This window comes from Liolophura sinensis, chromosome 6 (genome assembly GCF_032854445.1).
Source record: "Liolophura sinensis isolate JHLJ2023 chromosome 6, CUHK_Ljap_v2, whole genome shotgun sequence".
Lineage (NCBI taxonomy): Eukaryota > Metazoa > Mollusca > Polyplacophora > Chitonida > Chitonidae > Liolophura > Liolophura sinensis.
In genome coordinates, this window is record NC_088300.1 from 65,192,613 (window position 1) to 65,217,068 (window position 24,456).

General features: G+C 39.3%; 2 protein-coding genes across 2 annotated transcripts; both read left to right on the plus strand.

Annotated features, from left to right (window-relative positions):
- Positions 1–52: 52 nt before the first annotated feature.
- Positions 53–13,701, plus strand: LOC135467689 (eukaryotic translation initiation factor 5-like). Its single transcript, XM_064745497.1, has 12 exons — positions 53–77; positions 205–344; positions 4,910–5,150; positions 5,496–5,577; positions 6,089–6,261; positions 7,082–7,198; positions 8,440–8,613; positions 9,433–9,600; positions 10,330–10,491; positions 11,052–11,219; positions 11,819–11,947; positions 12,656–13,701. The coding sequence occupies exons 3-12, from the start codon at positions 5,073–5,075 to the stop codon at positions 12,752–12,754; spliced, it is 1,350 nt and encodes a 449-aa protein (XP_064601567.1). The 5' UTR covers positions 53–77; positions 205–344; positions 4,910–5,072; the 3' UTR covers positions 12,755–13,701.
- Positions 13,702–15,360: 1,659 nt separating this feature from the next.
- On the plus strand, positions 15,361–24,456 carry LOC135468721 (uncharacterized). The gene is made up of 2 exons (XM_064747118.1): positions 15,361–15,558; positions 22,420–24,456. Exon 2 carries the CDS (start codon positions 22,444–22,446, stop codon positions 23,911–23,913), a length of 1,470 nt encoding a protein of 489 aa, XP_064603188.1. The 5' UTR covers positions 15,361–15,558; positions 22,420–22,443; the 3' UTR covers positions 23,914–24,456.

Here is a 24,456-nt window from a genome sequence, read left to right on the forward strand (position 1 = left end):
GCGAAACGTACGTGCTTCTCGCGAGAAGTTTCGAGAGTTCATTATCCGGGCGATTTGCAACTAGGATTTGGGATTTGGTGAGCATGCTGTGACACCGTTTAATGTAAAGTAGAATTTTGGTCTATAAACGCCAATCTTTGAAGAGGGTGTTAGTTACGATTGTTGAATATTAGTACCTGTTGAGCCCTGTGCTCTTAATTTCAGATTCTGGGTTGGGAAAACCCGAAGAAGACGGTTTGAACGAAAGCATTGGGCTAGCGACCCCTCCGCCAGTCGCCATATTTTCATCTCGTTGTGCGAGGTTATCGTGTCGAAAGTTTTTATGACTTTATTGAGTCAATTCGGTAAAGTATTCCTTATGTACTACATTTCTTTCTTGCATATCTTAAAATTAAATATGTTGGAGTGGCTAATACAATTTGTTATTGGTATACATAGTTATCTTCCAATGTATGGACACGTTCCAAGGTGATATAGACGATTCTCCCACGTGGCTTTGAAGTGCCGACATATGGTGAAATCGTTGACAACCTGTTGGAGGACACTGTGCATTATCAGTGATTTGGTGCTCAGACTACTACTCTACTTTTAAGGGAAGTGCCAAACTGGCGCTTATAAACATGTCACCAGCTTCCTTATTTTCATTAACTTTGTAATCAATTCTAGAAACTTTAGTGAGGTTTCTGTAAACAATTTTGCCCCTTCCGTTTGGTGAAAGTTGACAATGTAGCTTCAAACAGTTCCAACCGTTGGCCGTTGTAAAGACTAGGGTTATATTTTTGTGTAACTTTCTGCGTCAGTTCATTCATGCTTTGCCAAATGAGGCTAGCCAAATATGGAGACCCTTTTCAGATGTAGTTCACGTGACTAAGGCACATGCACATTCAACCCTTACCATGTTCACCTGTCTTAAAGGCGACTATAAACCATGTTTTGGAACATCAACTCGAGTGGTATAAGCAACCAGCTAAGGGCCCGACCTGCTGCCTGATGGAAGTTGGAATGCAGAGCATTCCACAACAAGTAAATCCTTTAAAAAAAAAAAAATATATACCATACCTTCTCAATAATTACAGGCACTTGCTAATTTAAACAAATTGAAAGTAGGTGGATAAATCAGAGAAGTCTCCCTCTAAGCGCTCACCGTGGGTGACATTGCTGTGCCACCTAACCTGGCTGGAGTATAGACCTACCGCGGTGTATTAAGCCAGCCTTTCCTGACAGTATATACAAGGTAATTTACAATGTCATTTTTCAGTATATGCGCTCGTTTAAAAAAACAAAAAGGCAAAAATATTGATAGCAGAACATCAATGTAGTGAAAATATATCTTTGCTATTTCCCTTCCCAAAACACTTACCATGACGCTTTCCGTGTTGTGTTCTATAAACTTTGGTATCCAATATTTAAAGTCGATGGTTGTGTGGCATTATTTAAAGGGAAGCATTCAACACCCCGCCGCATTAGGCTTAATGTTCGCAGGATTGTTTTTAATCTACCGACTGCTTGTCTTCCTCCACACCCATGTATGGTGTATACAAGAATGGAACATGGGGATGATTGCCGTTTGATCGTTGAAAGGGTAATGCTGCCTGGCATATGTGGATAAAACACAAATGACAGCAATGCATGCGTGTTAATTTTAAGGCAGACTTTCCATTGATTACAGACAACCTGTCTACTTTGGCGGGAACATGACGTAAATCTGACAGCCGAGTCTCGGTAAGGTGGGGGTGGGTGTTGTGGCAGGGGGGAGGGGGCAGTCTCTTTTTAGATTGATTTTGCAACATGTTATCACAGGCATTTCAAGAAAAAGTCAGTAATACGTGTACATTCGTGTATATATGTCATTAAATTAGCTTTACCAGGCTTGAAATTTTACAATGCACATGCCTTCAAAATCCACTGATATGCGTACCAGACAACCTTGAGAGAATATCAAGCTCTGAGGAGTACGCTTTGCTGTGAATGGCATTGGTAATTTCACAAAAACTATATAAACAATGTGGGCTCAAAAAATAAAGTTCAGATGGTTATATCCAGCTGAGAAGATGACCGGCCTGATTTCCCAGTTCTCCGACGAGAATACAAACCATGTAGATTTCATCTGGCACCTGCAGGTCTGGAGCATGCGAGGCTCTGGAAGGTCATTAGCTGACGCAAAACCATACATACCATTTGTTCTGTGTGCCAATAAATATAATACATTACCAGATACCTCAACACCCATCCCTCGGAAACGTCACTCAGTTCATTTGGACTTCATTTAATCTGAAGTATCTTGACAAACTCCTCAGTTGAAGATGAGAGACAAAATATGCAGTGTGTATGTGGATTACAAAAATCAAGACCCCATGCACAACACCCGCTACAGGTACCGGTTTTACAAATCACTACCAGGTAACAAACTCACAACAAAAAGCAGGATTAAAATAATATAGAAATTCATAGCTTGTATGTATCCCGTTGATAATATATTTATAAGGAGCTTTCCCAAATCATCGGCGGGCTTACAGGTACATGAAATGGCTAATGAATGAACAATAAGCTACTATGAAAAACCTTTTGAACAAGGTTTTATTTTTAATGTGGCAGTAAAAGAGTCCCAAGAATGGACACAAAATATTAACATTGGTATTCTTAATTATATTACAAGCATGAAGGGGATAGTGCAATGACTGGTTGACCCGTATCAGTATAATGGCTCGGGCGGTGCGGCTTACTTGCTTTCGGTAAGTCTCAGGGAAGCAGCACTAGATAAAAGAGCGGTGGAAATCCGTCCTGCGACAAGAAGGGTACATTGCATATACCCTAAGGATTCCTTCGTCATCATATGACTGAAAAATTGTTGAGTACGACGTTAAACCCCAAGCACTCACTCACTCAATTATATTACAGGACATTTCCTCATATTTGGGCAAACATGCATTACACAATACAGAATTCAACATTGAGTGGTATTTGACACCAGCCAGTAGGCTATAAAACTTTTATAATAGTCCAAGCCTGGTATGCCTGGGAACATGTGTCCATTTCTGACATAGGCGTAGGTGCATAAAGTATGCTACACTCCACATTAAGGCCGATATTGTGGGCTCGGGAATATCGTGAAATAAGTAGCTGTGTATATATGTCCAACTGTGCCAAGCTTTGATTTTCTTTAAGAAAGGTTTGTATGGAGTTGTGTCTCTGTTGTCATCGTTTCTCCAGAATTATTTCTAGCGTGCGCTCAGTGTTTTTACGGCCAGCCGGTTTTCACAACAATGTTTACTCAACAAAAGCTAATTTTTTCAGGTAGTCTTTGTGTAAGTTAAAATGACACTAGTTGTTGTGAAAAACAAATAATTAGCTTTCAAATTTCGTGTATATCCAAGAGATTCTATTGGCCGACATTCAGTTCAACACAGCTAATCAATACATGTTACAAATGCGATGTACCCACGTGTTTACAAGCGAAAATTCTGGAGACTTCTGTTTTTCTGCAATTTTGTAGTTTATATAGGTCTACCAATGTGTGCAATAGTTTTAAACGACATTGGTATGATGTTGTAAAAAACAGCCGTCCAATCACAAAAAGTTAAATCTTTTAAGACCTGGGAGTGTCTCTCCCCATCTTGCCAAGCTGGTGAGGCTCACCGAGGTGTGATGGAGATGTGAACTACTGTCACTGATAGACTGTAGGTAATCCCCTTCACAATCTTCACAGAGTGTACGACTTAAGACAACACCCCCTGCAAGGCATCATAGTATACATTTTCTAAAATGAGTCTGAAATTATTGAGAACCTATAGTAAATTTGCAAATTATACAGAGCAACTATGTCATATAAATGACAGTGATGTGACAGAATTTAGAAAGATAAAGTCTTATTTACGCTGTTTTCTTTGTATGCAAATTGAACATCTCCCCATTCAATTTTAACCAGTGAAAAACTAGTAAAAGTATGTGAACTTGGGGAAAAAAAATGACGTCTGAATGCACATTGAAATCAACACCTAAGTATAACCATAGTCCTTACGACTTCCCTAGGCCATGTCGTTGTAGGTATGTATATCCTACATGTATGATGTAAATTATTTCATAAGATGTCGGTAAAATGTTATGGTTTTGATATGTCACATAATCACGTAAGTTTTTCTCGAAATGAGCCATATTATCTCGAGAATCCTACTAATCCATAGCAATAAGCTTTAACCTGCAAAATCCTTCGGCTTGGAAGATTTCTTCAGATCTTGAATATCGCTTATTTGTTTGGCTACTGGGGAATTTTGTAATTAACAATGTACAACATCATAAGATAATCACTTGTGAATTGTTTCAGCTTTCGACACCTGGATTATGACAATTCAGTTAAGACAAGGCTGTGAGAGCTGTATGTGAACCCTTGTAGTGGCTTTATCAATCATTCTTGCCGCTAGGCACTTAATTTGTCAAACCTTTTTTGCTCTTAAATCACTTGGAGTAAACGCTCTGGTTCCGTGGGTTTTGACAAGCATTGTATGATAAGTCGTTTATGACATTAATTTGTGAAATGAGTACTGCAAACATAGGTTTTCGTCCAACAGTACAGCTCATGAAGCACTAAATTCATCTTATTAGTAGTTTTCAACTTTTAACATGGTTTATTGTAAACCTTCCTTAACAACCTTAAAAGACATGATGTTGGTATTGACATGCAGGCTTTGGGAAATGCAGCAGTACAGTTTTTCCCTGTAAGAAAGACAGAGGGTCACCACAGCTTGTTACACAGCAGTTTTCTAAGTAGAAATGCGTTTTTTCAATCACTTATACTGTAATCTCTGTAACATTAGGTTTTACTGTTTACCTTCACAGCTTGAACTGACACCCTGCTCCCCACCCCCTTTACAACGATTGATCGAGCCTTTTTTTTTTTTTTTTGTCATTTTAGGGCCATTGGTGTCCCAACCATTCACCAAGAGTTATCCACAACTTTGGAGAGGATCCCCTCAATTAAGGTTTATGAATTTCTGCAGGAACCACAAACATCAGCTAGATCCGGAGAGTAGTGTTCAGCATTGGAAACATAAAAGGATAAATTATCATCTTCCAACATGGCTGGCAGTGTTAATGTCAACACCAGCGTGTCCGACCAGTTCTACCGCTATAAGATGCCTCGTCTCATAGCCAAGGTGACAAATTGACTGCGCTGTCCTCTGATGCTTGAATGGAATATTCCAGCTTGTGGGGTTAATAAGGCTATATATGAAAATAAATTGATGCCAAGTCCAAAAATTTTGTTGTCTTTTGATATGTGATGTGAATTCATTTAAATAAGAAGCAGCACTAGGGTTAGATTCAGTATTGAGATTTTATTAGTAATGATTAGGTAAATGTTTGTCCAATCTGAATGTTGTGTATGTAAAGGTAGAGACTTGATGGACTCTGTATTGTGGCCAGTTTGCCGAGATACATGTAAAATAAACTGAAAATCTGCGGTATGCTATTAATCTTATTTTGGTTTTCATCTTCAACAGGTAGAAGGCAAAGGGAATGGCATTAAAACGGTGATTGTTAACATGGCCGAGGTTGCTAAAGCGCTTTCTAGGCCGCCGACGTGTAAGTCATCCACAGAATAGAGGACAGAACATTTTAGCTTGCACTATTAATTAAATGTTTATTATCTATTTGTATTATTTATATGATTTTTTTTTGTATGTTATACATGCTGGATTCCTCTCCAATCGTACATGGGAGGATCTGACAGCAACCTGCGAGTGTTCATGGGTTTCCCCTGCGCTCTGGTTTTCTCCCACTATAATGCTGGCCTCCATCGTATAAGGGAAATATTCTTGAATACTTAGTAAAACATCAGTCAAATAAATGAATAGTTTTGCGTTACAAATAAGTAAATATAGTTAGAATTTGACTTCAAGCAACTGAATGATGAGTGACTTATTGGATTCCCCTTCAGGAAGCCTGATTGATAAAAATCCTACTCTGACTTGCGAAACACAGCCTTCTGTTAATTTCAGTGTGCATACTGGTACTTTAGTCTTTATTGTCTGTCAGTGTAATGTTCTGTGGCATTGATGCAGTTTGTGTATAGTGTGTACATTTTTTGTTTAAGACCCCACAAAATTCTTTGGCTGTGAGCTCGGCGCTCAAACACAATTTGACTTCAAAAACGAGCGCTACATCGTTAATGGATCCCACGATGCAAGCAAACTCCAAAGCCTTCTGGATGGCTTCATCAAGAAGTTTGTCTTGTGTCCAGACTGTTCAAATCCTGAAACAAATCTGGTAAGTAAATAATGTGGAAATATTCTTTTGTATTGTCACCAGTTATAACCCAAGTGTAAGTGTCATTCAGCAATGTTTAGGTTTGTAACTGAGAAATTGTGAGTAACAATACTTCCTAAAGAGCATGTTCCTATGTGGAACATGATAAGGCATTTGCATGGCAAAGATAGTGGTTTCCATGGGTGTCTTATTTAAGATTGGGGTGGCACAGAGAGAGAAAGCTCTATTAGATCCAGGCCACATAGCACTGTGCATTATTTCAGCGTGTAATGCTGATTTTGGTATCTTTTTACACTCTCCGTTGTACTGTACTTTCCAGAATAAGAATGTATGCTGTCTGTAGTTTTCTTAAGAAACTACAGTTTGACAATAGGGTGAGGTCACAACTATCGTTTGACTTCGGTTATTAGGCCCACTTCTGTTACTGTGTATGTAGGCCTGCTTCTCATCTGTTAATCTATCTGTCTGTCACAAATCAGTCTTCAGGACTTCTCTTCAAAACAGTTCATCATATTGAATTAAAACTTGTTCAGTGGCTTCACCTTGATGGCTTACACATCAGGATTTATTTTGGACCTTTTTGTCTGTTTTGAACAACGTTATGACGATTTCTAGTGCTGTTTTTCTTTTTATAAAAATGGTTCATTGTATTGGGTTAAACTTGTTCATTCCTCTGTTGCGATGTGTTGGAGATTAAGATTAAAATTTGGCTATTTTATCCATTTTCAACAAAAATGATTGCTGTTTTTTGGTATGAGGCTTCCCCACGACATGTACGTCACAGAATCTCTCCTTAGAAATGTATTCTTGTTTTTTTCAGAACGTCAGCGTGAAGAAGCAAATTATCTTGCAGCGCTGCATTGCCTGTGGCTATTCTGGGATAGTGGACATGAATCATAAACTGACCACGTACATCCTGCGTAATCCTCCTGATCAGGTGAGTGATCAGACAGTACCACTTCCGTGGCGTAATGCTTAGTGTTTTTTTTTTCGAATCAAACCCCGGTTGGGTCATACCAAAGACTTCAAAATGGTGCTTCTCGCTCAGCAGTGAGAGGTTACAGCAAGTAAACATGACTAGTTGGCCTGGTGTCAGTATAATGTGATTGGGTTGGGCGTCACATTTGGTGTCTGCGGCATGATACTTCAGTGGTGGCAGCACTTTAGCGACATGGTCTCGCTATGCCATAAAAAGACACAATATATGACTGAAAAATTGTTAAGTACGAAGTTAAACCCAAACATTCATTCATTCATACATTTAAGGGAGACCAGGATAGGCCAGAACATACATGGTGTACATATGTAAAGATTGTACCATCTGCCTTTGCTCTGCCTCTCAAAATTGATTCAAGGTTCAAAAATTTAGATATCTAAAGTTTTGTGTGACAGCACCAATTCAAAGGGCCAGTTAGATTTCAGACTGCTTTGATGGAATTTAAAAAAGCAACCCAACCATCTTCTGTTCATACTTCCATTTTTGAGCGCACCAAATTGCATGCTTTGTATCACACTTTTGTTTATAATGGTGAATATTTTAATGTGGAAAAATTCATGTGATGGGTGTTATCTTGTGTTCATATCTTCAATAGCAGAATGAGTTATCTGGATTCCCTTTCATGACGTAACTGAAAGCATCCAGCTCTGACCAATCACACACTCATGCATTTATATATGCTGCTTGTGTCCTATGTCATTGGCACAATATAAATTGCAGTACAGAGCCTGATTTCAACATGGGCGTGTAAAATAGTGGGAAGACCAGAAAATGGTTGTAAATGCGTCCATAAGCCACCAGTCATTATATGGTTGTATTATATTATGTAACCTTGCTTTAAGAGGAGACACTGTCCGTGAATGTGCCAAAAAATCTATAAAAAAAAATTTTGAACCTCAAGCAAATATAATATTTAAAAAAATGCAATAAAAACAAAACTGAAAGTCCAACTTTTTATTTTATGCAATCTTGATGTGTTTATTATTTTCCTGTTTTTTAAGGCTTTCCTCACATGTTAATATGTGTTCATGAGGAAAAATATCTAATATTTTTGTTTTTACATCCTGCTCCTCTGACACTGAAAAAGATATGTTCGCTCGTAAAACAACAGTTAAATTGGTGTGACTCAGCTCTCTATATGGCCTGTGCAAGCCTGTTTTTCTTTTTCTGGAAATTAAAAGGAACCTGGCTCAACTCCAAGTAAGAAAGAGAAGAAGAAGAGGGATAAGCACGACAAGCACAAGAAAGATGAGGAAAAGAAAAGTGATAATCAGGACAATGGTCATACAGACAACGCCCAACAGCAGATGGCTGCGCAAAGGGCCTCGGGAGGTGTGGTGGACGCGCCCCCAGAGGTAAGGCGGAGGGCCGTCTGAGATCGTACGGTGAATTTGTGGAAGAACATAGAATGTTTGAATCTGGTGGTATATGATTACTAAGCAAAAAGTTCAGTTGGCCCTGACTGAGTGGTAATTTTGATGTTTTCTTGGAGTTTATTGCTATATGGTCTTCTGTAAACCTTGGTTTATGCGTGTTTTTGTAAAATCAAACTAAGAATGTCCAGAGTTGAGTGGCAAGGGTGTTTTTGTAAAATCAAACTAAGAATGTCCAGAGTTGAGTGGCAAGGGTGTTTTTGTAAAATCAAACTAAGAATGTCCAGAGTTGAGTGGCAAGGGTGTTTTTGTAAAATCAAACTAAGAATGTCCAGAGTTGAGTGGCAAGGGTGTTTTTGTAAAATCAAACTAAGAATGTCCAGAGTTGAGTGGCAAGGGTGTTTTTGTAAAATCAAACTAAGAATGTTCGGAGTTGAGTGGCAAGGGTGTTTTTGTAAAATCAAACTAAGAATGTCCAGAGTTGAGTGGCAAGGGCCTTTTGCACAAAGTGATCGTAACTACGTGTACGGTAGCAAGACCATGTTAAAAACATGGTAGCCACGGTAGTTAAAATCAGTGAAACCTATGATCGCTTTGTACAAGAGGCCGGCTCCTCGTCTTAGGTGTTATGAGTTGGAAGAGTTCCAGTGTGAATTTTCTACAAATGATTGACAGACATGTGAACATATATGTAAGTCTGGTTGATTATAAATAATATACAAATAGTGATTCGCCTTACATGGATTTTTCGCCTTTCCTGACGAGAACTTCACCCCGAGGTGTTCTGATTTGTGGCTTCAGGTGGCTGGTAACAAAGAGGATGAAGATGACTGGGGTGAGGATGTTAGTGAGGATGCCGTAAAGATGAGGATGGAGCAGCTGACCGATGCTGCTAAAGGCTTGGCTTTCTCTGACGACCTGGAGAAAACGCCCCAGGAGAGGCTTAATATGATCTACAAGTATGTGGAGGTGAGGACTCGTTCTTCATTGCGGGAGTTGTAAAGAGTTCGTACATGTCTGACTGTGCCAAAGATGAATCAATTAAATAATAATAATTAATTATTAAATAATAAAATTAATTGTTTAACATAACCCTTCACAGAAAAAGGCTATTAAACAAATTGACAGAAAGATAAGAAAGTTAATAGTTGGAGTGATAGAGAAACAAATAAAGTGGTACACTTTTTACTTTAGCTCGCCTGTACTTCAGCTTATGTTGTACCCTGAGCATCAGCGTCCAATAAAAGGGAAGGCAATGTTAAACAAAATTTTAGAGTGGTATCTCAAAGTATTGTATGTATTGAGCTCAGGGTTTGCACACATGTAGAGCACAATAACACTAGGAGGGGATATTCCATCGTTAATATAGTGTGTGCATATTAAATACCGTAATGTATCAAATTCATGACTTGGTCTATTATGTATTTAAATCAAAATTTAAACAAAATGTTAATGGTGGTATCTCTAATAGTACAGCATGTATTGCCCTGAAGTTTTACATGCATATAAAGCACAATGGGGTCTTTCCATCACAGATTTCAGTAAAGTATATGTATTGAGCTGAACTTCCATTCATGTCTCCTACAGGCGAGCTCTTTGGTAGCCTTGCTACCAAATCTAAGATTTTGTACAACCTGAAGGTCCAGAATGCTAAAACATGAATGTTACTCTGTGTCTGGTTTATTTTTTTTTTTTTAGCAAAAGCGAGATGCTGACACTTTAGCTGGAGCAGACAAGGAGATTCTTGCAGAGGCTGAACGTCTGGAGGTGAAAGACAAATGCCCCCTGATCTTGGTGGAGCTGCTTTTGTCCGACAAAGTTCTGCAGGACATCAAAACACACAGGATTCTGTTCTTGAGAGTAAGCAGAACTTTCTTTACTATCCTCCTCCTGCTGTGTTGGGGTCCTGTAACTAATGTTATAACTGGAAATGATTTACATCTCATAGTGGTACCTATGCTGTTTACATTTTTTCTGGAGTAGAAGGGACCTGTCTGGATGAGTGGTGAGCGTGCTGGGGCACAGCACAGTGACTTAAGGACCTTATCAGTGCAGTTGCTCTGAGTTCAAGCTCCGCTCAAGCTGGCTTACCCTCAAGTCATACATGGGAAGATCAGTGAGCAGCCTGATGAAGGTCATGGGAATTCATTAGAAAGCAAATGGATCTAACCATCATGCACTTTTTTACAACAAAGTTTATTTTTATGCCAGTAGCCTTTTTTTACCATAAAGAAAATAAGATCCAACTAACAATGCTCTTGAGGGGAGTTTGGCTCACCTACAAAATAGGTAGTTTCAGTCAGCTGTTACAAAAAATATCACAGTGAAGTTTATTATGAAAGGGTAAGAGACGTTGACATTCTAATTTGTCTTATTTTGGTTGTCTTCCTGACGTGTGTTTTGGTTTTTTTTTCTTTCAGTTTTGTCATGGCAACAAGAAAGCCCAAAAATACATGCTTGGTGGCTTGGAGCAACTGATTGGCAATGTGTATAAGGAGAACTTAATGCCCAAAGTTCCCCACATCCTGAAGACTCTGTACGATCTGGATATCCTAGATGAGGAGGTCCTCATTGAGTGGGGAACAAAGGTAATCCAGTTTGAGGATGGCCAGTTTATAAGGGATCACAGAGGAGTGAAAACCTTACGGGATTTGTATTTATCTATACCAGCCTACATCTGTACCAGCCTTCAATGATGACACATGAACCGTACATTTTGGATCTGCCAGTGGCACGTGGGAGGGTCTTTCAGCAACCAGCAGATGGTCATGAGGTTCTGCTGGTTTGTGCCCAGTTTCTTTCACCATAGTGCTGGCTGCCATTGTATAAGTGAAGTATTCTTGTACTGCAGAAAGCACATATCAAGTAAATAGATAAGTTCATATTAGATCTTGGGTAGGCTAGGCAATTAGAGAAAGTAAAATTGACACACTGTTCACTTTGTACAATGTTACTTGATGTTGGTAGTTTTTGAAATGTGCATATGTTGCAGCTAACTACACATTTTTAAACTTGTTGCTGCTTCTGTCAACCTACCATACATTTTCATTTGTAACTTATCTGATACATGCTTCAAATAAGTGGTTCAATCAGAACCACTGTTCAATGATTTAACGTGCACAGTCTTTCTCCAAAGGAAAGAGTTTTTTGTTAACTTCAACGTGTGAAATTTATTACCATGTTTCAGGTGTCAAAGAAATACGTGTCAAAAGCTGTGGCCCAGGAAATCCATGACAAGGCCCAACCATTCATCAGCTGGCTGAAGGAAGCTGAGGAAGAAGATGATGACGACGAGGAAGATGACGAAAATGTGGAGGTGAGGCGCAGTGCGCAATATATATTGGATCACATCCAAGCTTGTGGCTGATGATGGCATTCCTTTCAAAACATTGGGAAATAGAAGTTTACTTTTGTCGTGCAAGTACAGAAGTTATAATTTAGATATTTAACTGAAACTTTCTGGAAACTTGCTGCTTCCATTATACCTTAAAGTACCTATTAAAAAAAAAAGAGAAAACAGTACATATGCATTTGAAAATTATTTTGTTACTGTTCTTCACATAATCTTTGTTTTTAGGACATTAAAACCCAAGCATACTTACATACAGAACCTCTTTTGGACTGCAATTGCCTAATGGAAACCTGCTATGAAATTGTTGGCCACATGCAGGACAAGGAGAAGACATACTCCATTTCATTGCCCCCCTCCACAAAATTGACATGAGCTAATATTTTTCAGTGAAATAGTTCGTCATTTAAGCTGTAAGATATGGTTGTACAGTAGGTCACCTGTCCCCCCCCTCCCCCAACTCCCCCCCCCCCCCCAACTTCAAGACACAAGGGCAGTGGGACATTTCTTAAATGCCAATTAGTCCTGTGTGTGGATTGCTCTTCGCAAAGATTATTTTTGAGCATATGCCAACCATCACAATGTTGTCACTGCTGTAGTTTTATTCTCTATGTTGTTGCGGTTTATGCTATAAAGTAAACACCTGATTTTGCTCTTTGTTTCTGTTTGCCTTAGGTGGTGTATTCCACCACAGAGAAAGTGGGAGCTCACACTGTGGAGCCCGAGAAAGACGAGCCAGAGGAGGAAGACGATTTCGACATTGATGCTATCTAGTTGAGAATGCTTGAAACTATCGGAACTGCCAGATATTATAGGCACCCTGGACTACAAATTATGATATAACCGATGTACTTATAGTTGGAAACCAGAAGAATTTGTCATTGGTAACTACCTGCAGTCTGCTGGAATGAGACTTCATTCTGATAATGTACTCCAGACCTAGTTGACATTTCCCATAAGGGATTATATACTGAATAGACATCCAAGTGCTGATCTGTGAATTTTGTTCATGATGAAAACTGTATAAAATTGAATTAATTTTTTCCCCAGCATTATCTCTAGAAAATTTCAATTGTTTTTGTTCATGTTATTGGTAAAAATTGTGTCCATATTAAATTGTTATTTTGATCAAAAATGGAATTCCCTTGGAAACGTGCTGTAGTTGTTGACATTGTAATCTTAGTGTTTTTTTTTCTTCTCTTTGTGGTATTTGTTTTTTATGTACTACATGTTTGTAATGTTGCTAAGCCCTTTTCCTTGTGTTGACGTCTGAACTATTGTTTTGAACGGAATGAAAGCATTTTCATTTGAAAGTTGTGCATTTTCTGTTTTTAATGCTGGCTGTATCTAAATGTCAAGCAAATTGGAAGGGTATTTTTTGACATTGAAAGTGCACTGTAACAATTTGGTAGATGTTGGGTAATTTGTAATCGTGACTTGTAGTCTTTATCCAGTGCCCTTCTTCCACGTAAATTTTTATCTGGTGAAAGCTATCGGCAGTGGGTTCGACCAGTGTTCAAAGCATACAATCTTCAGAGCCTATAATTGTACAGCATTTATTGTGAAAGTGTAAATGATCTTGTTTGTGATTGAAAATGTATGATTGGAATATTTATTGCTTGAAGATATATTATAATATTGTTGATGAAATACAAATAACGACTATGTTCAAAATTATTAGAAGTATGTGAAATGAGTCAAATAAATGAAGCTCATAGCATGCTTGATCAAAGGAAAGTTGGGTAAGTTTTATTTAGGTGCTGTATGCATTGTTCTCCACAGGTTACGTCATGTGCTTTTCAAAACTACACTTTTCCTCCTTTATGTTCCCCCTTCCATGCTCTGCTATATTGCATTGTAGGCCTATGTATAGTCTTCTCAACAGAGACACCCGAAATCATTGTGATTTGCATTATTCCGTTGCACAAGCACAAGAATGCTTTGACTCGTTGCCTTTAAACTTAAAAAGGTGTGTGACGTCGGTGAGAGGATGGCAGGGATTCATTTCAGATTTGTAGGTTAATTTATATGTTTACCGCAGCCATCTTTGTTTTTCTCACTCTAGAAAGCTTTATGGTTTGCGGTTTTCATATACGTATATATATATAGGCGTATAAGACCTTGTACCGAAAACCTTGATCACCACAAAAGCTCTGACGCTCGCAAACCCTATGTTGATAGACTGCCAAAGTTTTGCTGTGTAAAACTGGTCATGTTGGAATCTCTGCATATTCCCATTTGATACATCTGACCCTATTTCACGGTTGAAAATCTGAACATAAGAGCGCGGTATAGCTAACAAAAAGTGGATGAACGTTTGTTATTAACACAAGACAGCAAACCTTCACGTGTACAAGCAAAAACATGCCGTGAGTCTCACAACCTCGATTGCTTTTCTTGGAAAAATTTTTTTTTCAAAATCTATTTAGTTTTACCTCAGGATATGTCTTCATTTCTGTCTGTTTTTTCTGCGGAGAAATAATTGGGCTGTTACATCGGGACGGTTTAGGGTGATTTAAGGGCCAAGCTGCCAGGATAGGCTAAAAATATAGGCCTATGTAGTCAAGGTCTATATTTTTTAAAAATTGTATATGTATTTTTATATGCGATACTTGGAGAGTTTATGTAAGTCTATTTCGGTGGAAGTGTGGATATATTAATTTGAAATTTGGAGCGATGTTTTCATTATATGAACGCTCTTCTAAAACGGTGAAGATGAAACAAAATTATACACAGAAATTTTGTTGGGGTTGTCAGATTTGAAATTCATTATAGGCAGATAACAACAATGATGGTAAATGCAGTGCGTATTGCTGTTTGTGACATACACGTCCAAAGAAGTTTGTTTTCAAGACGCCCATTTTCTGCAGGTTATTTCAGACTGAGTTCGACTTATAAAGGAACATGATAATGACACAGCCCTGGAACCTGTCCCATAATCCAGAGTGGGCCTATAGAACTTTATAAACAAACGCCTCCATGGGGATGTTGTACATCGCTTCAGTGCGTGGATGGGGGTACAAAATGATAGAACAGCATTGCTATGATGTGGCACATGTGAATCGCATGCATTACAGTAATAGTTATAGTCTTGCTCCCATTGCACAGTTTTCACGCGCAGGGACTTCAACCATGGCTTATAACGAAAACCATTGCATCATATACATGGGTATAAATTCCATGCATCAAACACGAGAAAATCCGCAGACAGAATGTCCGAGTGATGCTAGAACGTATTCGGTTATAACGACATAATATTCAGTTCACTAGTTTATACAAATTTTACTTCAAATCAACAGAATATGTGTGCTGTATTTAACAGCATAACATCGCTGTGAGATTAGTTTTTTTTGACAGTGGACCATACGAACTAAGTGACGGAGGGTTGCTGACGGCCAAGTTCTGGCATCACCTGACTACTTGAGTCATGTGATCAGGAGGGGATTCCCCTAGAGATCTCCCGGTTGTAATAAGCAAGGCAGCCAACGGGCACATATATGTCACCTCTGATTTGATCATTTATACATGCCTTTTCACAGCCTACCTGGACAATGAGTGGTGTTGTATAGAGGAATTAGGTGAGTTGTGTAAGACTATTGTGTGCCTACAGTGAGGATGTTAAATGTTAATCAAGTGTATTACAAAGTTACGGGTCGTGGATTTCCCCTGGGATCTGCCCGGTTTCCACTCACCATAATGCTGGCCGCCGTCGTATAAGTGAAATATTCTTGAGTACGGCGTGAAACACCAATCAAATAAATAAATACAAAGTTACGTGGCAGTCAAAATGAATGTACATTAATAGCACATCGAGCTAATGTTCACGGCAGTGTAGGCTATAACTAGGTATTGACCTATACAGAAGCTGTATCCGGCCTTTGAAAACAATACAAGTTAATCATAAATTATGCAGGTTTAGAATCGGCGACCCAAGAGGAATGAATGTGTTCCTGTTCTGTATAAGAACATAAGTACAAGTACGCTACACACCACAACACACCACAGACACGTGTACACATCACACCACTATTTTCAAGCAAATGGCGGAATATGTAGGTCACGCAGATTGATAGGCATATAAAACATTGAGTTTGTCATGTATAATGCTAAAGATGGCGATCGTTTTTCAGTAATGGTAATTACCGTTACGCGGACCAACATTCTTAAGAACCTAAGGTTGGATTCCTGCTCAAAAATACTGCATCTTCCAAGAAAGAAAAACACGGCGGTAGACCCTGCACCTCATAAAAAAACGTATAGTCGAGTTCAGCCTCTAGGTCACATGACTGTCATGATTTAATTTACGAGCTGTGCGTGTGTTAGTTGGCAGTGTGGTTCAGAACTGGTAGGTTGTGATGTGTTTGAGACTTGATTCTGATAAGTTGCTCGAATAACGAAATACGGGAGCAACGCAACAGGTAGTGTCACGAGTTGTCCGTGTTCAGCCTGTTCTGTGTGTCTACAATGTATCTGTTCAGTCTGTTCTGTGTGTCTACATTGTATCTGTATTCAGTCTGTTCTGTGTGTCTACAATGTATCTGTGTTTAGTCTGTTTTGTGTGTCTACAAAAAAAATAATGTATCTGTGTTCAGTGTGTAATGTGTGTCTACAATGTATCTGTGTTCAGTGTGTAATGTGTGTCTACAATGTATTTGTGTTCAGTGTGTATTATGTGTCTACAATGTATCTGTGTTCATCTGTGTGTCCACAATGTATTTGTGTTCAGAGTGTACTGTGTATCTACAATGTATCTTTGTTTAGTGTGTACTGTGTGTCTACAGTGTATCTCTTCAGTCTGTACTGTGTGCCTATAGTGTATTTGTGTTCAGTATGTCTTTAATGCATCTGTGTTCAGTCTGTTCTGTGTGTTTACAATGTTTATGTGTTCAGTTTATTCTGTGTGTCTACAATGTATCTGTGTTCAGTCTGTTCTGTGTCTCTGCAGTGTATCTGTGTTCAGTGTGTACAGTGTGTCTACAATATATTTTTGTGTTCAGTGTGTATTGTGTGTCTACATTGTATCTGTGTTCATCTGTGTGTCTACAATGTATCTTGTGTTCATCTGTGTGTCTACAATGTATCTGTGTTCAGTGTGTATTGTGTGTCTACAATGTATCTGTTCAGTCTGTTCTGTGTGTCTGCATTGTATCTGTGTTCAGTGTGTTCTGTGTGTCTACAATGTTTCTGTGTTCAGTGTGTACTGTGTGTCTGCAATGTGTCTGTGTTTAGTCTGTTTTGTGTGTCTACAAAAAAATAATGTATCTGTGTTCAGTGTGTAATGTCTGTCTACAATGTATCTGTGTTCAGTGTGTAATGTGTGTCTACAATGTATTTGTGTTCATGTGTATTATGTGTCTACAATGTATCTGTGTTCATCTGTGTGTCCACAATGTATTTGTGTTCAGAGTGTACTGTTTATCTACAATGTATCTTTGTTTAGTGTGTACTGTGTGTCTACAATGTATCTCTTCAGTCTGTACTGTGTGCCTATAGTGTATTTGTGTTCAGTGTGTCTTTAATGTATCTGTGTTCAGTCTGTTCTGTGTGTCTACAATGTTTATGTGTTCAGTTTGTTCTGTGTGTCTACAATGTATCTGTGTTCAGTCTGTTCTGTGTGTCTGCAGTGTAGCTGTGTTCAGTGTGTACAGTGTGTATTGTGTGTCTACAATGTATCTGTGTGTCTACAATGTATCTGTGTTCAGTGTGTATTGTGTGTGTACAATGTATCTGTGTTCAGTGTGTAATGTGTGTCTACAATGTATTTGTGTTCGGTATGTACTGTGTATCTACAATGTATCTCTTCAGTCTGTACTGTGTGCCTATAGCGTATTTGTGTTCAGTGTGTACTGTGTGTCTGCAATGTATCTGTGTTCAGTCTGTTCTGTGTTTAGTGTGTTCTGTGTGTCTACAATATATCTGTGTTCAGTCTGTACTGTATGTCTACAATGTATATGTGCCCAGTCTGTACTGTGTGTCAGCAATGTATCTGTGTTAAGTCTGTACTGTGTGTCTACAATATATTTGTGTTCAGTCTGCGCTGTGTGTCTACAATATATCTGTGTTCAGTGTGTACTGTGTGTCTACAGTGTATCTGTGTGTACAATATGTCTGTGTTCAATCTGTACTGTATCCGTGTCTTTACAGTGTCTGTGTATCGGTGCTTACAAGGTGTCTGTGTTCACTCTGTACTGTATCTGCATCTACAGTGTATTTGTGTTTAGTCTGTACTGCATTTGTGTGTCTACAATGCGTTCATGTGCAGGCTGTATATACAATATGGTTGTGTTGTCAATGTCTGCAGCAATATCTGTGTCTACAGTGTATTTGTGTTCAGTCTGTACTGTATGTCTACAATGTATTTGTGTACAGTGCACTTTGTCACTTCTGTGTATATATTCTAGCCATTGTGAACTCTTTAGCCCTGTATACATACTCTATACACTGTGCACTTTGTCACCTCTGTGTATGTATTCTGTCCTCTGTGGAGTTTGTCGCCTGTGAATATGTATTCTGTCTTTTGTGCACATCGTCACTTCTGTGTATGTATTTTATCTGCTGTGCGCTTTTTCAGAATATGTATTCTTAATACATATTCTATCCACTGTGCACTTTGTTACCTCTGTGTATGTATTCTGTTTGCATCACGTCTGTGTTCTACATTTTCTGTCTTTTCTCCCATGGACTTTGTCAATGCTATCTTCTCTGAACTTTTTCACCTCTTTGTGTGTCTACAGTGTATCTGTGTTCAGTCTGTACTGTATGTCTACAATGTACCTGTGTTCAGTCTATGCAGTGTATATACAATGCATCTCTTCACTCTGTTCTGTGTATCTACAGTGTGTCTTTGTATCTGTAGTGTGTGTCTGCATTTTTTAGTTTTCAGTTTGTTTTAGTTTGTGCAATATCTGTGTCTACAGTGTATTTGTGTTCAGTGTGTACTGTGTGTCTACAATGCATCTGTGTTCAGTGTGTACTGTGTGTCTACAATGTACCTGTATTTGTGTTCAGTCTATGCTGTGCCTGTGTTTACAGTGTATCTGTGTTCAGTCTGTGCTGTGTGTTTACAGTGTAATTGTGTTTATTTGTGTTCAGTCTGTTCTGTGTGTCTACAATATATCTGTGTTCAGTGTGTACTGTGTGTTTACAATGCATCTGTGTTCAGTGTGTAGCCTACTGTGTGTCTACAATGTATCTGTATTTGTGTTCAGTCTGCACTGTATCTGTGTTTACAATATATCTGTGTTCAGTCTGTACTGTATTTGTGCGTCTGCAGTGTGCCCATGTTCAGTATGTGCTGTGTCTGTGTCTTTATATACAGTGTGTTTGTATTCAGTTTGTACTGTATCTCTGTCTACAATGTATATGTGTTCAGTTTGTACCATTTCTCTGTCTACAGTCTGACTGTATTCAGTCTGTAGAGCGTGTCAGCAATGTTTGTATTCAGTCCCTACTATATCTTTGTGTATTGTGTGTATGTGTTCAGTTTATATTGTGTTTGTATCTACGATTTTTCTGTGTGCATTATCTACTACATCTTTGTGCACAGTGTATCTGTGTGCACCATGTATCTGTGTGCACCATGTATCTGTGTGCAATCTGTCACCTCTGTATGCATTCTATATACATTGCACTTCCCTCCTGTGTGTATGTGTTTATTGTTCATCGGTATCTGTCTACTGTTCATTATGTCACCTCTGTATATGCATTCTGCCTATATCATACATGAGCTCTACACATTCTTTTTTCTCTCCCGTACACAACAGATAAACTGTAAATTCTGTTAAGTTTGCCATGCACTTCTGGGTATGTCACCTCTGGGTATGTATTACTTTAGCTGTGCACTTAAGAACCGTTTACATATTCTGTTTACGTTGTCACCTCTATGTGTGTATTCTTTCTGCTGTACACTTTGTCTCCTCTGTGTATGCATTCTATCTTTTGTACACTTTGTCTCCTTTGTGTATGCATTCTATCTGCTGTACACTTTGTCACCTCTGTGTATGCATTCTATCTGCTATGTACTTTGCCACCTCTGTGTATGTATTCTGTCTGCTGTGAACTTTGTCACCTCTGTATATGCATTCTATCTGCTGTACACCTTGTCACCTCTGTGTATGCCTTCTATCTGCTGTGCAGTTTGTCACTTCTGTGTGTGTATTCTATCTGCTGTGCAGTTTGTCACTTCTGTGTATGTATTCTGTCCATATCACAACTGTGGTCAGTATGTTCTGTGTTCTCTCACACACTTACTTTCTATCAATGGTGCACTTCTGTCACCCTTATGTGTGTATTCTCTTTACTGTGTATTGTTCCCCCTGTGTATGTATTCTTTCTCCTTTGCACTTTGTCACCTCTGGAAATGTATTATTTCTGTTATGCACTTTGTCACATCTGTGTATGCATTCTATCTACTGTGCGCTTCGTCTCCTCTGTGTATGTATTCTGTCTTTCTGTGCACTCTGTCACCTTTGTGCATATATTCTATCTTTTCTGCATATATCACTTCTGTGTATGTACTCTATCTTCTCTGCACTATATCTTCTCAGCTTTTAAGCCCTTTATACATGTACATACTCTATACACTGGGCAGTTTGTCACCTCTGTGTATATTGTCTTTCTTCTGTGCAGTTTGTCACCTGTGAATATGTATTTTATCTTTTGTGCACTTTGTCACTTCTGTATACATATTCTATCTGCTGTACACTTTGTCTCGTCTGTGTATGTATTCTATCTGCTGTGCACTTTGTCACCTCTGTGTATGTATTCTATCTAGTATGCACTTTGTTACCTCAGTGTATGCATTCCCTCTGCTGTGCCTGTTTTCACCTCTGTGTATGTATTCTGTTCATTGCGCACTTTTTACCTCTGTTTATGTATTCTATCCACTGTGCACTTTGTCACCTGTGTGTATGTATTCTATCTAGTATGCACTGTCACCTCTGTGTATGTATTCTATCCATTGTGCACTTTGTCACCTCTGTGCACGTAGTCTATACACTGTGCACTTTGTCGCTTCTGTGTATGTATTCTGTCTTTTGTGCAGTTTGTCACTTCAGTGTATGTATTCTGTTTGCATCATGTTTGTTTTCTTCAGTTTCTATGTTTTCTCCCATGCACTTTGTCAAGTCTATCTACTCCGAAGTTTGTCATGACTTTGTATTTTATCTATGCGCCTTGTCACTGCAATGCATTTATTCTATCTGCTGTTTCTCTCCCATGAACCTCTGTGTGTGTAATTTGTTTACATGTTCTGTGTTTTCTCTCATCCACTTTGTAAGGCCTTTGTATATATTCTATCTTCTACGTACTTGTCATATCTGTGTAAGTATTCTGTGTAAATGATCCGTTTTTTTTTAATAGAACTGTATGTTTGTGTTCCTTTTATTAGCTCTGTCTGTGCCTGTATTCAGTGTGCTCTGTGTCCGTATTACGTCTGTCTGTGTCTGTATTCAGTCTGCTCTGTGTCCGTGTTACGTCTGTCCGTGCCTGAATTCAGTCTGCTCTGTGTCCGTATTATGTCTGTCTGTGTCTGTATTCAGTCTGCTCTGTGTCCGTGTTACGTCTGTCCGTGCCTGTATTCAGTCTGCTCTGTGTCCGTGTTACGTCTGTCCGTGCCTGTATTCAGTCTGCTCTGTGTCCGTAGTACGTCTGTCTGTGCCTGTATTCAGTCTGCTCTGTGTCCGTGTTACGTCTGTCCGTGCCTGTATTCAGTCTGCTCTGTGTCCGTGTTACGTCTGTCCGTGCCTGTATTCAGTCTGCTCTGTGTCCGTATTACGTCTGCCTGTGCCTGTATTCAGTCTGCTCTGTGTCCGTAGTACGTCTGTCTGTGCCTGTATTCAGTCTGCTCTGTGTCCGTATTACGTCTGCCTGTGGCTGTATTCAGTCTGCTCTTTGTCCGTATTACGTCTGCCTTTGTCTGTATTCAGTCTGCTCTGTGTTCGTATTACGTCTGTCTGTGCCTGTATTCAGTCTGCTCTGTGTCCGTATTACGTCTGTCTGTGCCTGTATTCAGTCTGCTCTGTGCCTGTATTATGTCTGCCTGTGTCTGAATTCAGTCCGTGCAGTGTTTGTATTCACATTTGCACTGAATTCAATCTGCACTGATTGAAATCTGGATTTTGTCTGTGCTCAACGTGTGCTGTTTTGAAATGCTTTTTTTTGTCTGTCATGGCGAGTTAAAAACCAGGTTTCCAAGGCGTCCGCTGTGTGCTGGCTGTGTGGAAAGAGATTAGTGTTAAATTCACCCCACGAGGCCTTAAGATGTAAGGGAACAACATATATAAGCATCACAAAACTGTCCTACCGTTATTTTCATACATATAGCTTAATTTGTATTATCAAGAAAGATGGCAAAGTTGCTTTGCCGATTAAAGTCTGTCATATTACGCGCATAGAGGATACATCAAGTATAAACAAATGTCTTATACATTACACTGTAGGTGACTAATGGACACAGCCCGGGGATGGATACGTCTCTGTCCTCGGAAGTTCCTGACTTGGTAACAGAGGTTGTGATTGACCACCTAAACCCGGAACATGTGATAGACCATTTATATCAGGACCGCGTTATTAGCGAAGATGAAATGCAAATTATTGCAAAATCGGCAACAAGAAAAGAAAAATGCCGATTTCTCATTTCCCACCTCAGTCAACATCCGAACCCTAAAAAGAATTTTGAATCATTGATTCGGGCTCTAAATGCTCAAGGGTATGATTTCTTGGTGCCCAGTGTTAAAGCCATTTTGGACAAAGACTCTGCTGCAAAGTCTGCTAATGGAACCCAGAATGCACCGACTAAAGCATTTGGATCATCTACATTGCCAACGGGGACAGAAGTGGATTTGGTCTGTCTTAGTTTCCTTCCACCAGCGGGTGGTGGCTTGAGGTCATCCAAACAGCTCCGACATATTTTTAATAGGCTAAGCACTATGCTCAACAGTGGCAATGTTAGAGAATTCGCAGCAACCTGTGACGCCATTTTAGGTAAAGGTTGTATTAACTTCGATGTTCGCTGCATTGTCAAATATCTACAGGCCTGTCGACTTAGTTTTAATGACAGTTTCGTTGCCGCAAAAATGGTCATTAAGGATGGGAAGGACATATCAAGGAAAACTTCTAGTCCCGTTCAGTATATGGTATATCTTTTGTCTTGCCAGTGTTGGATTTACATTAAATCCAAAAAATTTGCGAAGCTCAACTCCTGTTTGACTGATGCTGAACAGCTGATCTCAACCAATAGTGTTCTCTGTCAAGGAATGGCAGCCGGGTGGATTCGTTTGGATAGAGCACAATATATTTTACCTCTGATCACTTCCAAATACCCGGAGAAGGCATCAGGTCTTATCAAAAGGGTTTGTGCACTGTTGGACCAAGGACGAGAGCAATTCCAACGGGAAGAGTCGCGTGACGGGCCGTATGGAATCGCTTACTCACTTATTTTGAAGGCGATTGTTCTGCTTCGTTGTGGTAGTGTAATGGACACGTTGAGACTACCTGTCAGCGACGAGGACATTCACGAGGCAGAGATTCTCTTGGCGGAGGCTGATGCCTCTGAAATTGGACTTCCTCAAGTTCTGAGGGCCATCTATTACATCGCCATGTCAGACTTGAATGTTCGCCGGGGGAGATTAGCACGTGCGCAAGAATACGCGCACCAAGCTTTAGAAGTAGCCACGTCGCTGACCTTGCCCGAATTCCTCCGGAAGGCTGAGGCAAGAATAGACTATCTTACAGCTCAGACTGAACGCCTCGACGAAAAGGTCCGCATTGTGGATACATGTCGAGTGAAATGTGCGCGGTACATACGAGCGGCAGTGAAGCCAAATGCAAACCATCGACGACTGATAAACTTTTGTTGTGAGTTAGTGGTATTACTTTTGCAGTTGAACAAGATATTATTATTTATATTTCTTATTTCTTTTATTCAGTGTTAGATAGCTTTCGGTATGATCTGTTCGGTGAGGTTAACGCATTCGGTATGATCTGTTCTGTGAGGTTAACGCATACGGTATGATCTGTTCTGTGAGGTTAACGCATTCGGTATGATCTGTTCTGTGAGGTTAACGCATTCGGTATGACCTGTTCTGTGAGGTTAACACATTTACATTTTCTGAGGTTATACCAAAATGGTGCGGACTTTTTCCCGAATGATAGCATTATGTTCAAGGTCATGGTTGTATCTGTTTAACATCACAACGTGGAAGTTTAACATTCATAAAATTTGCTTTGACAGAAAAGTGTCAAGGTTGGGAAATTATAATTTTGGTAACTTATGTCTTGGACAGATGCGATGTTGTTGAAGTGGAATGGTATTTTAACAAAGGCGTTTTATCTGCTGTTCGGACGAACGCACACACAATTCCATCGTAGGTTATTATCCGCACATGAAAACATGTCAACATGAAAACTTGTCGACTTGACAGTGTGTCAACAAGACAGACGTTTTGAAAGAAGGATTTATTTTACTGCGTTTGTAG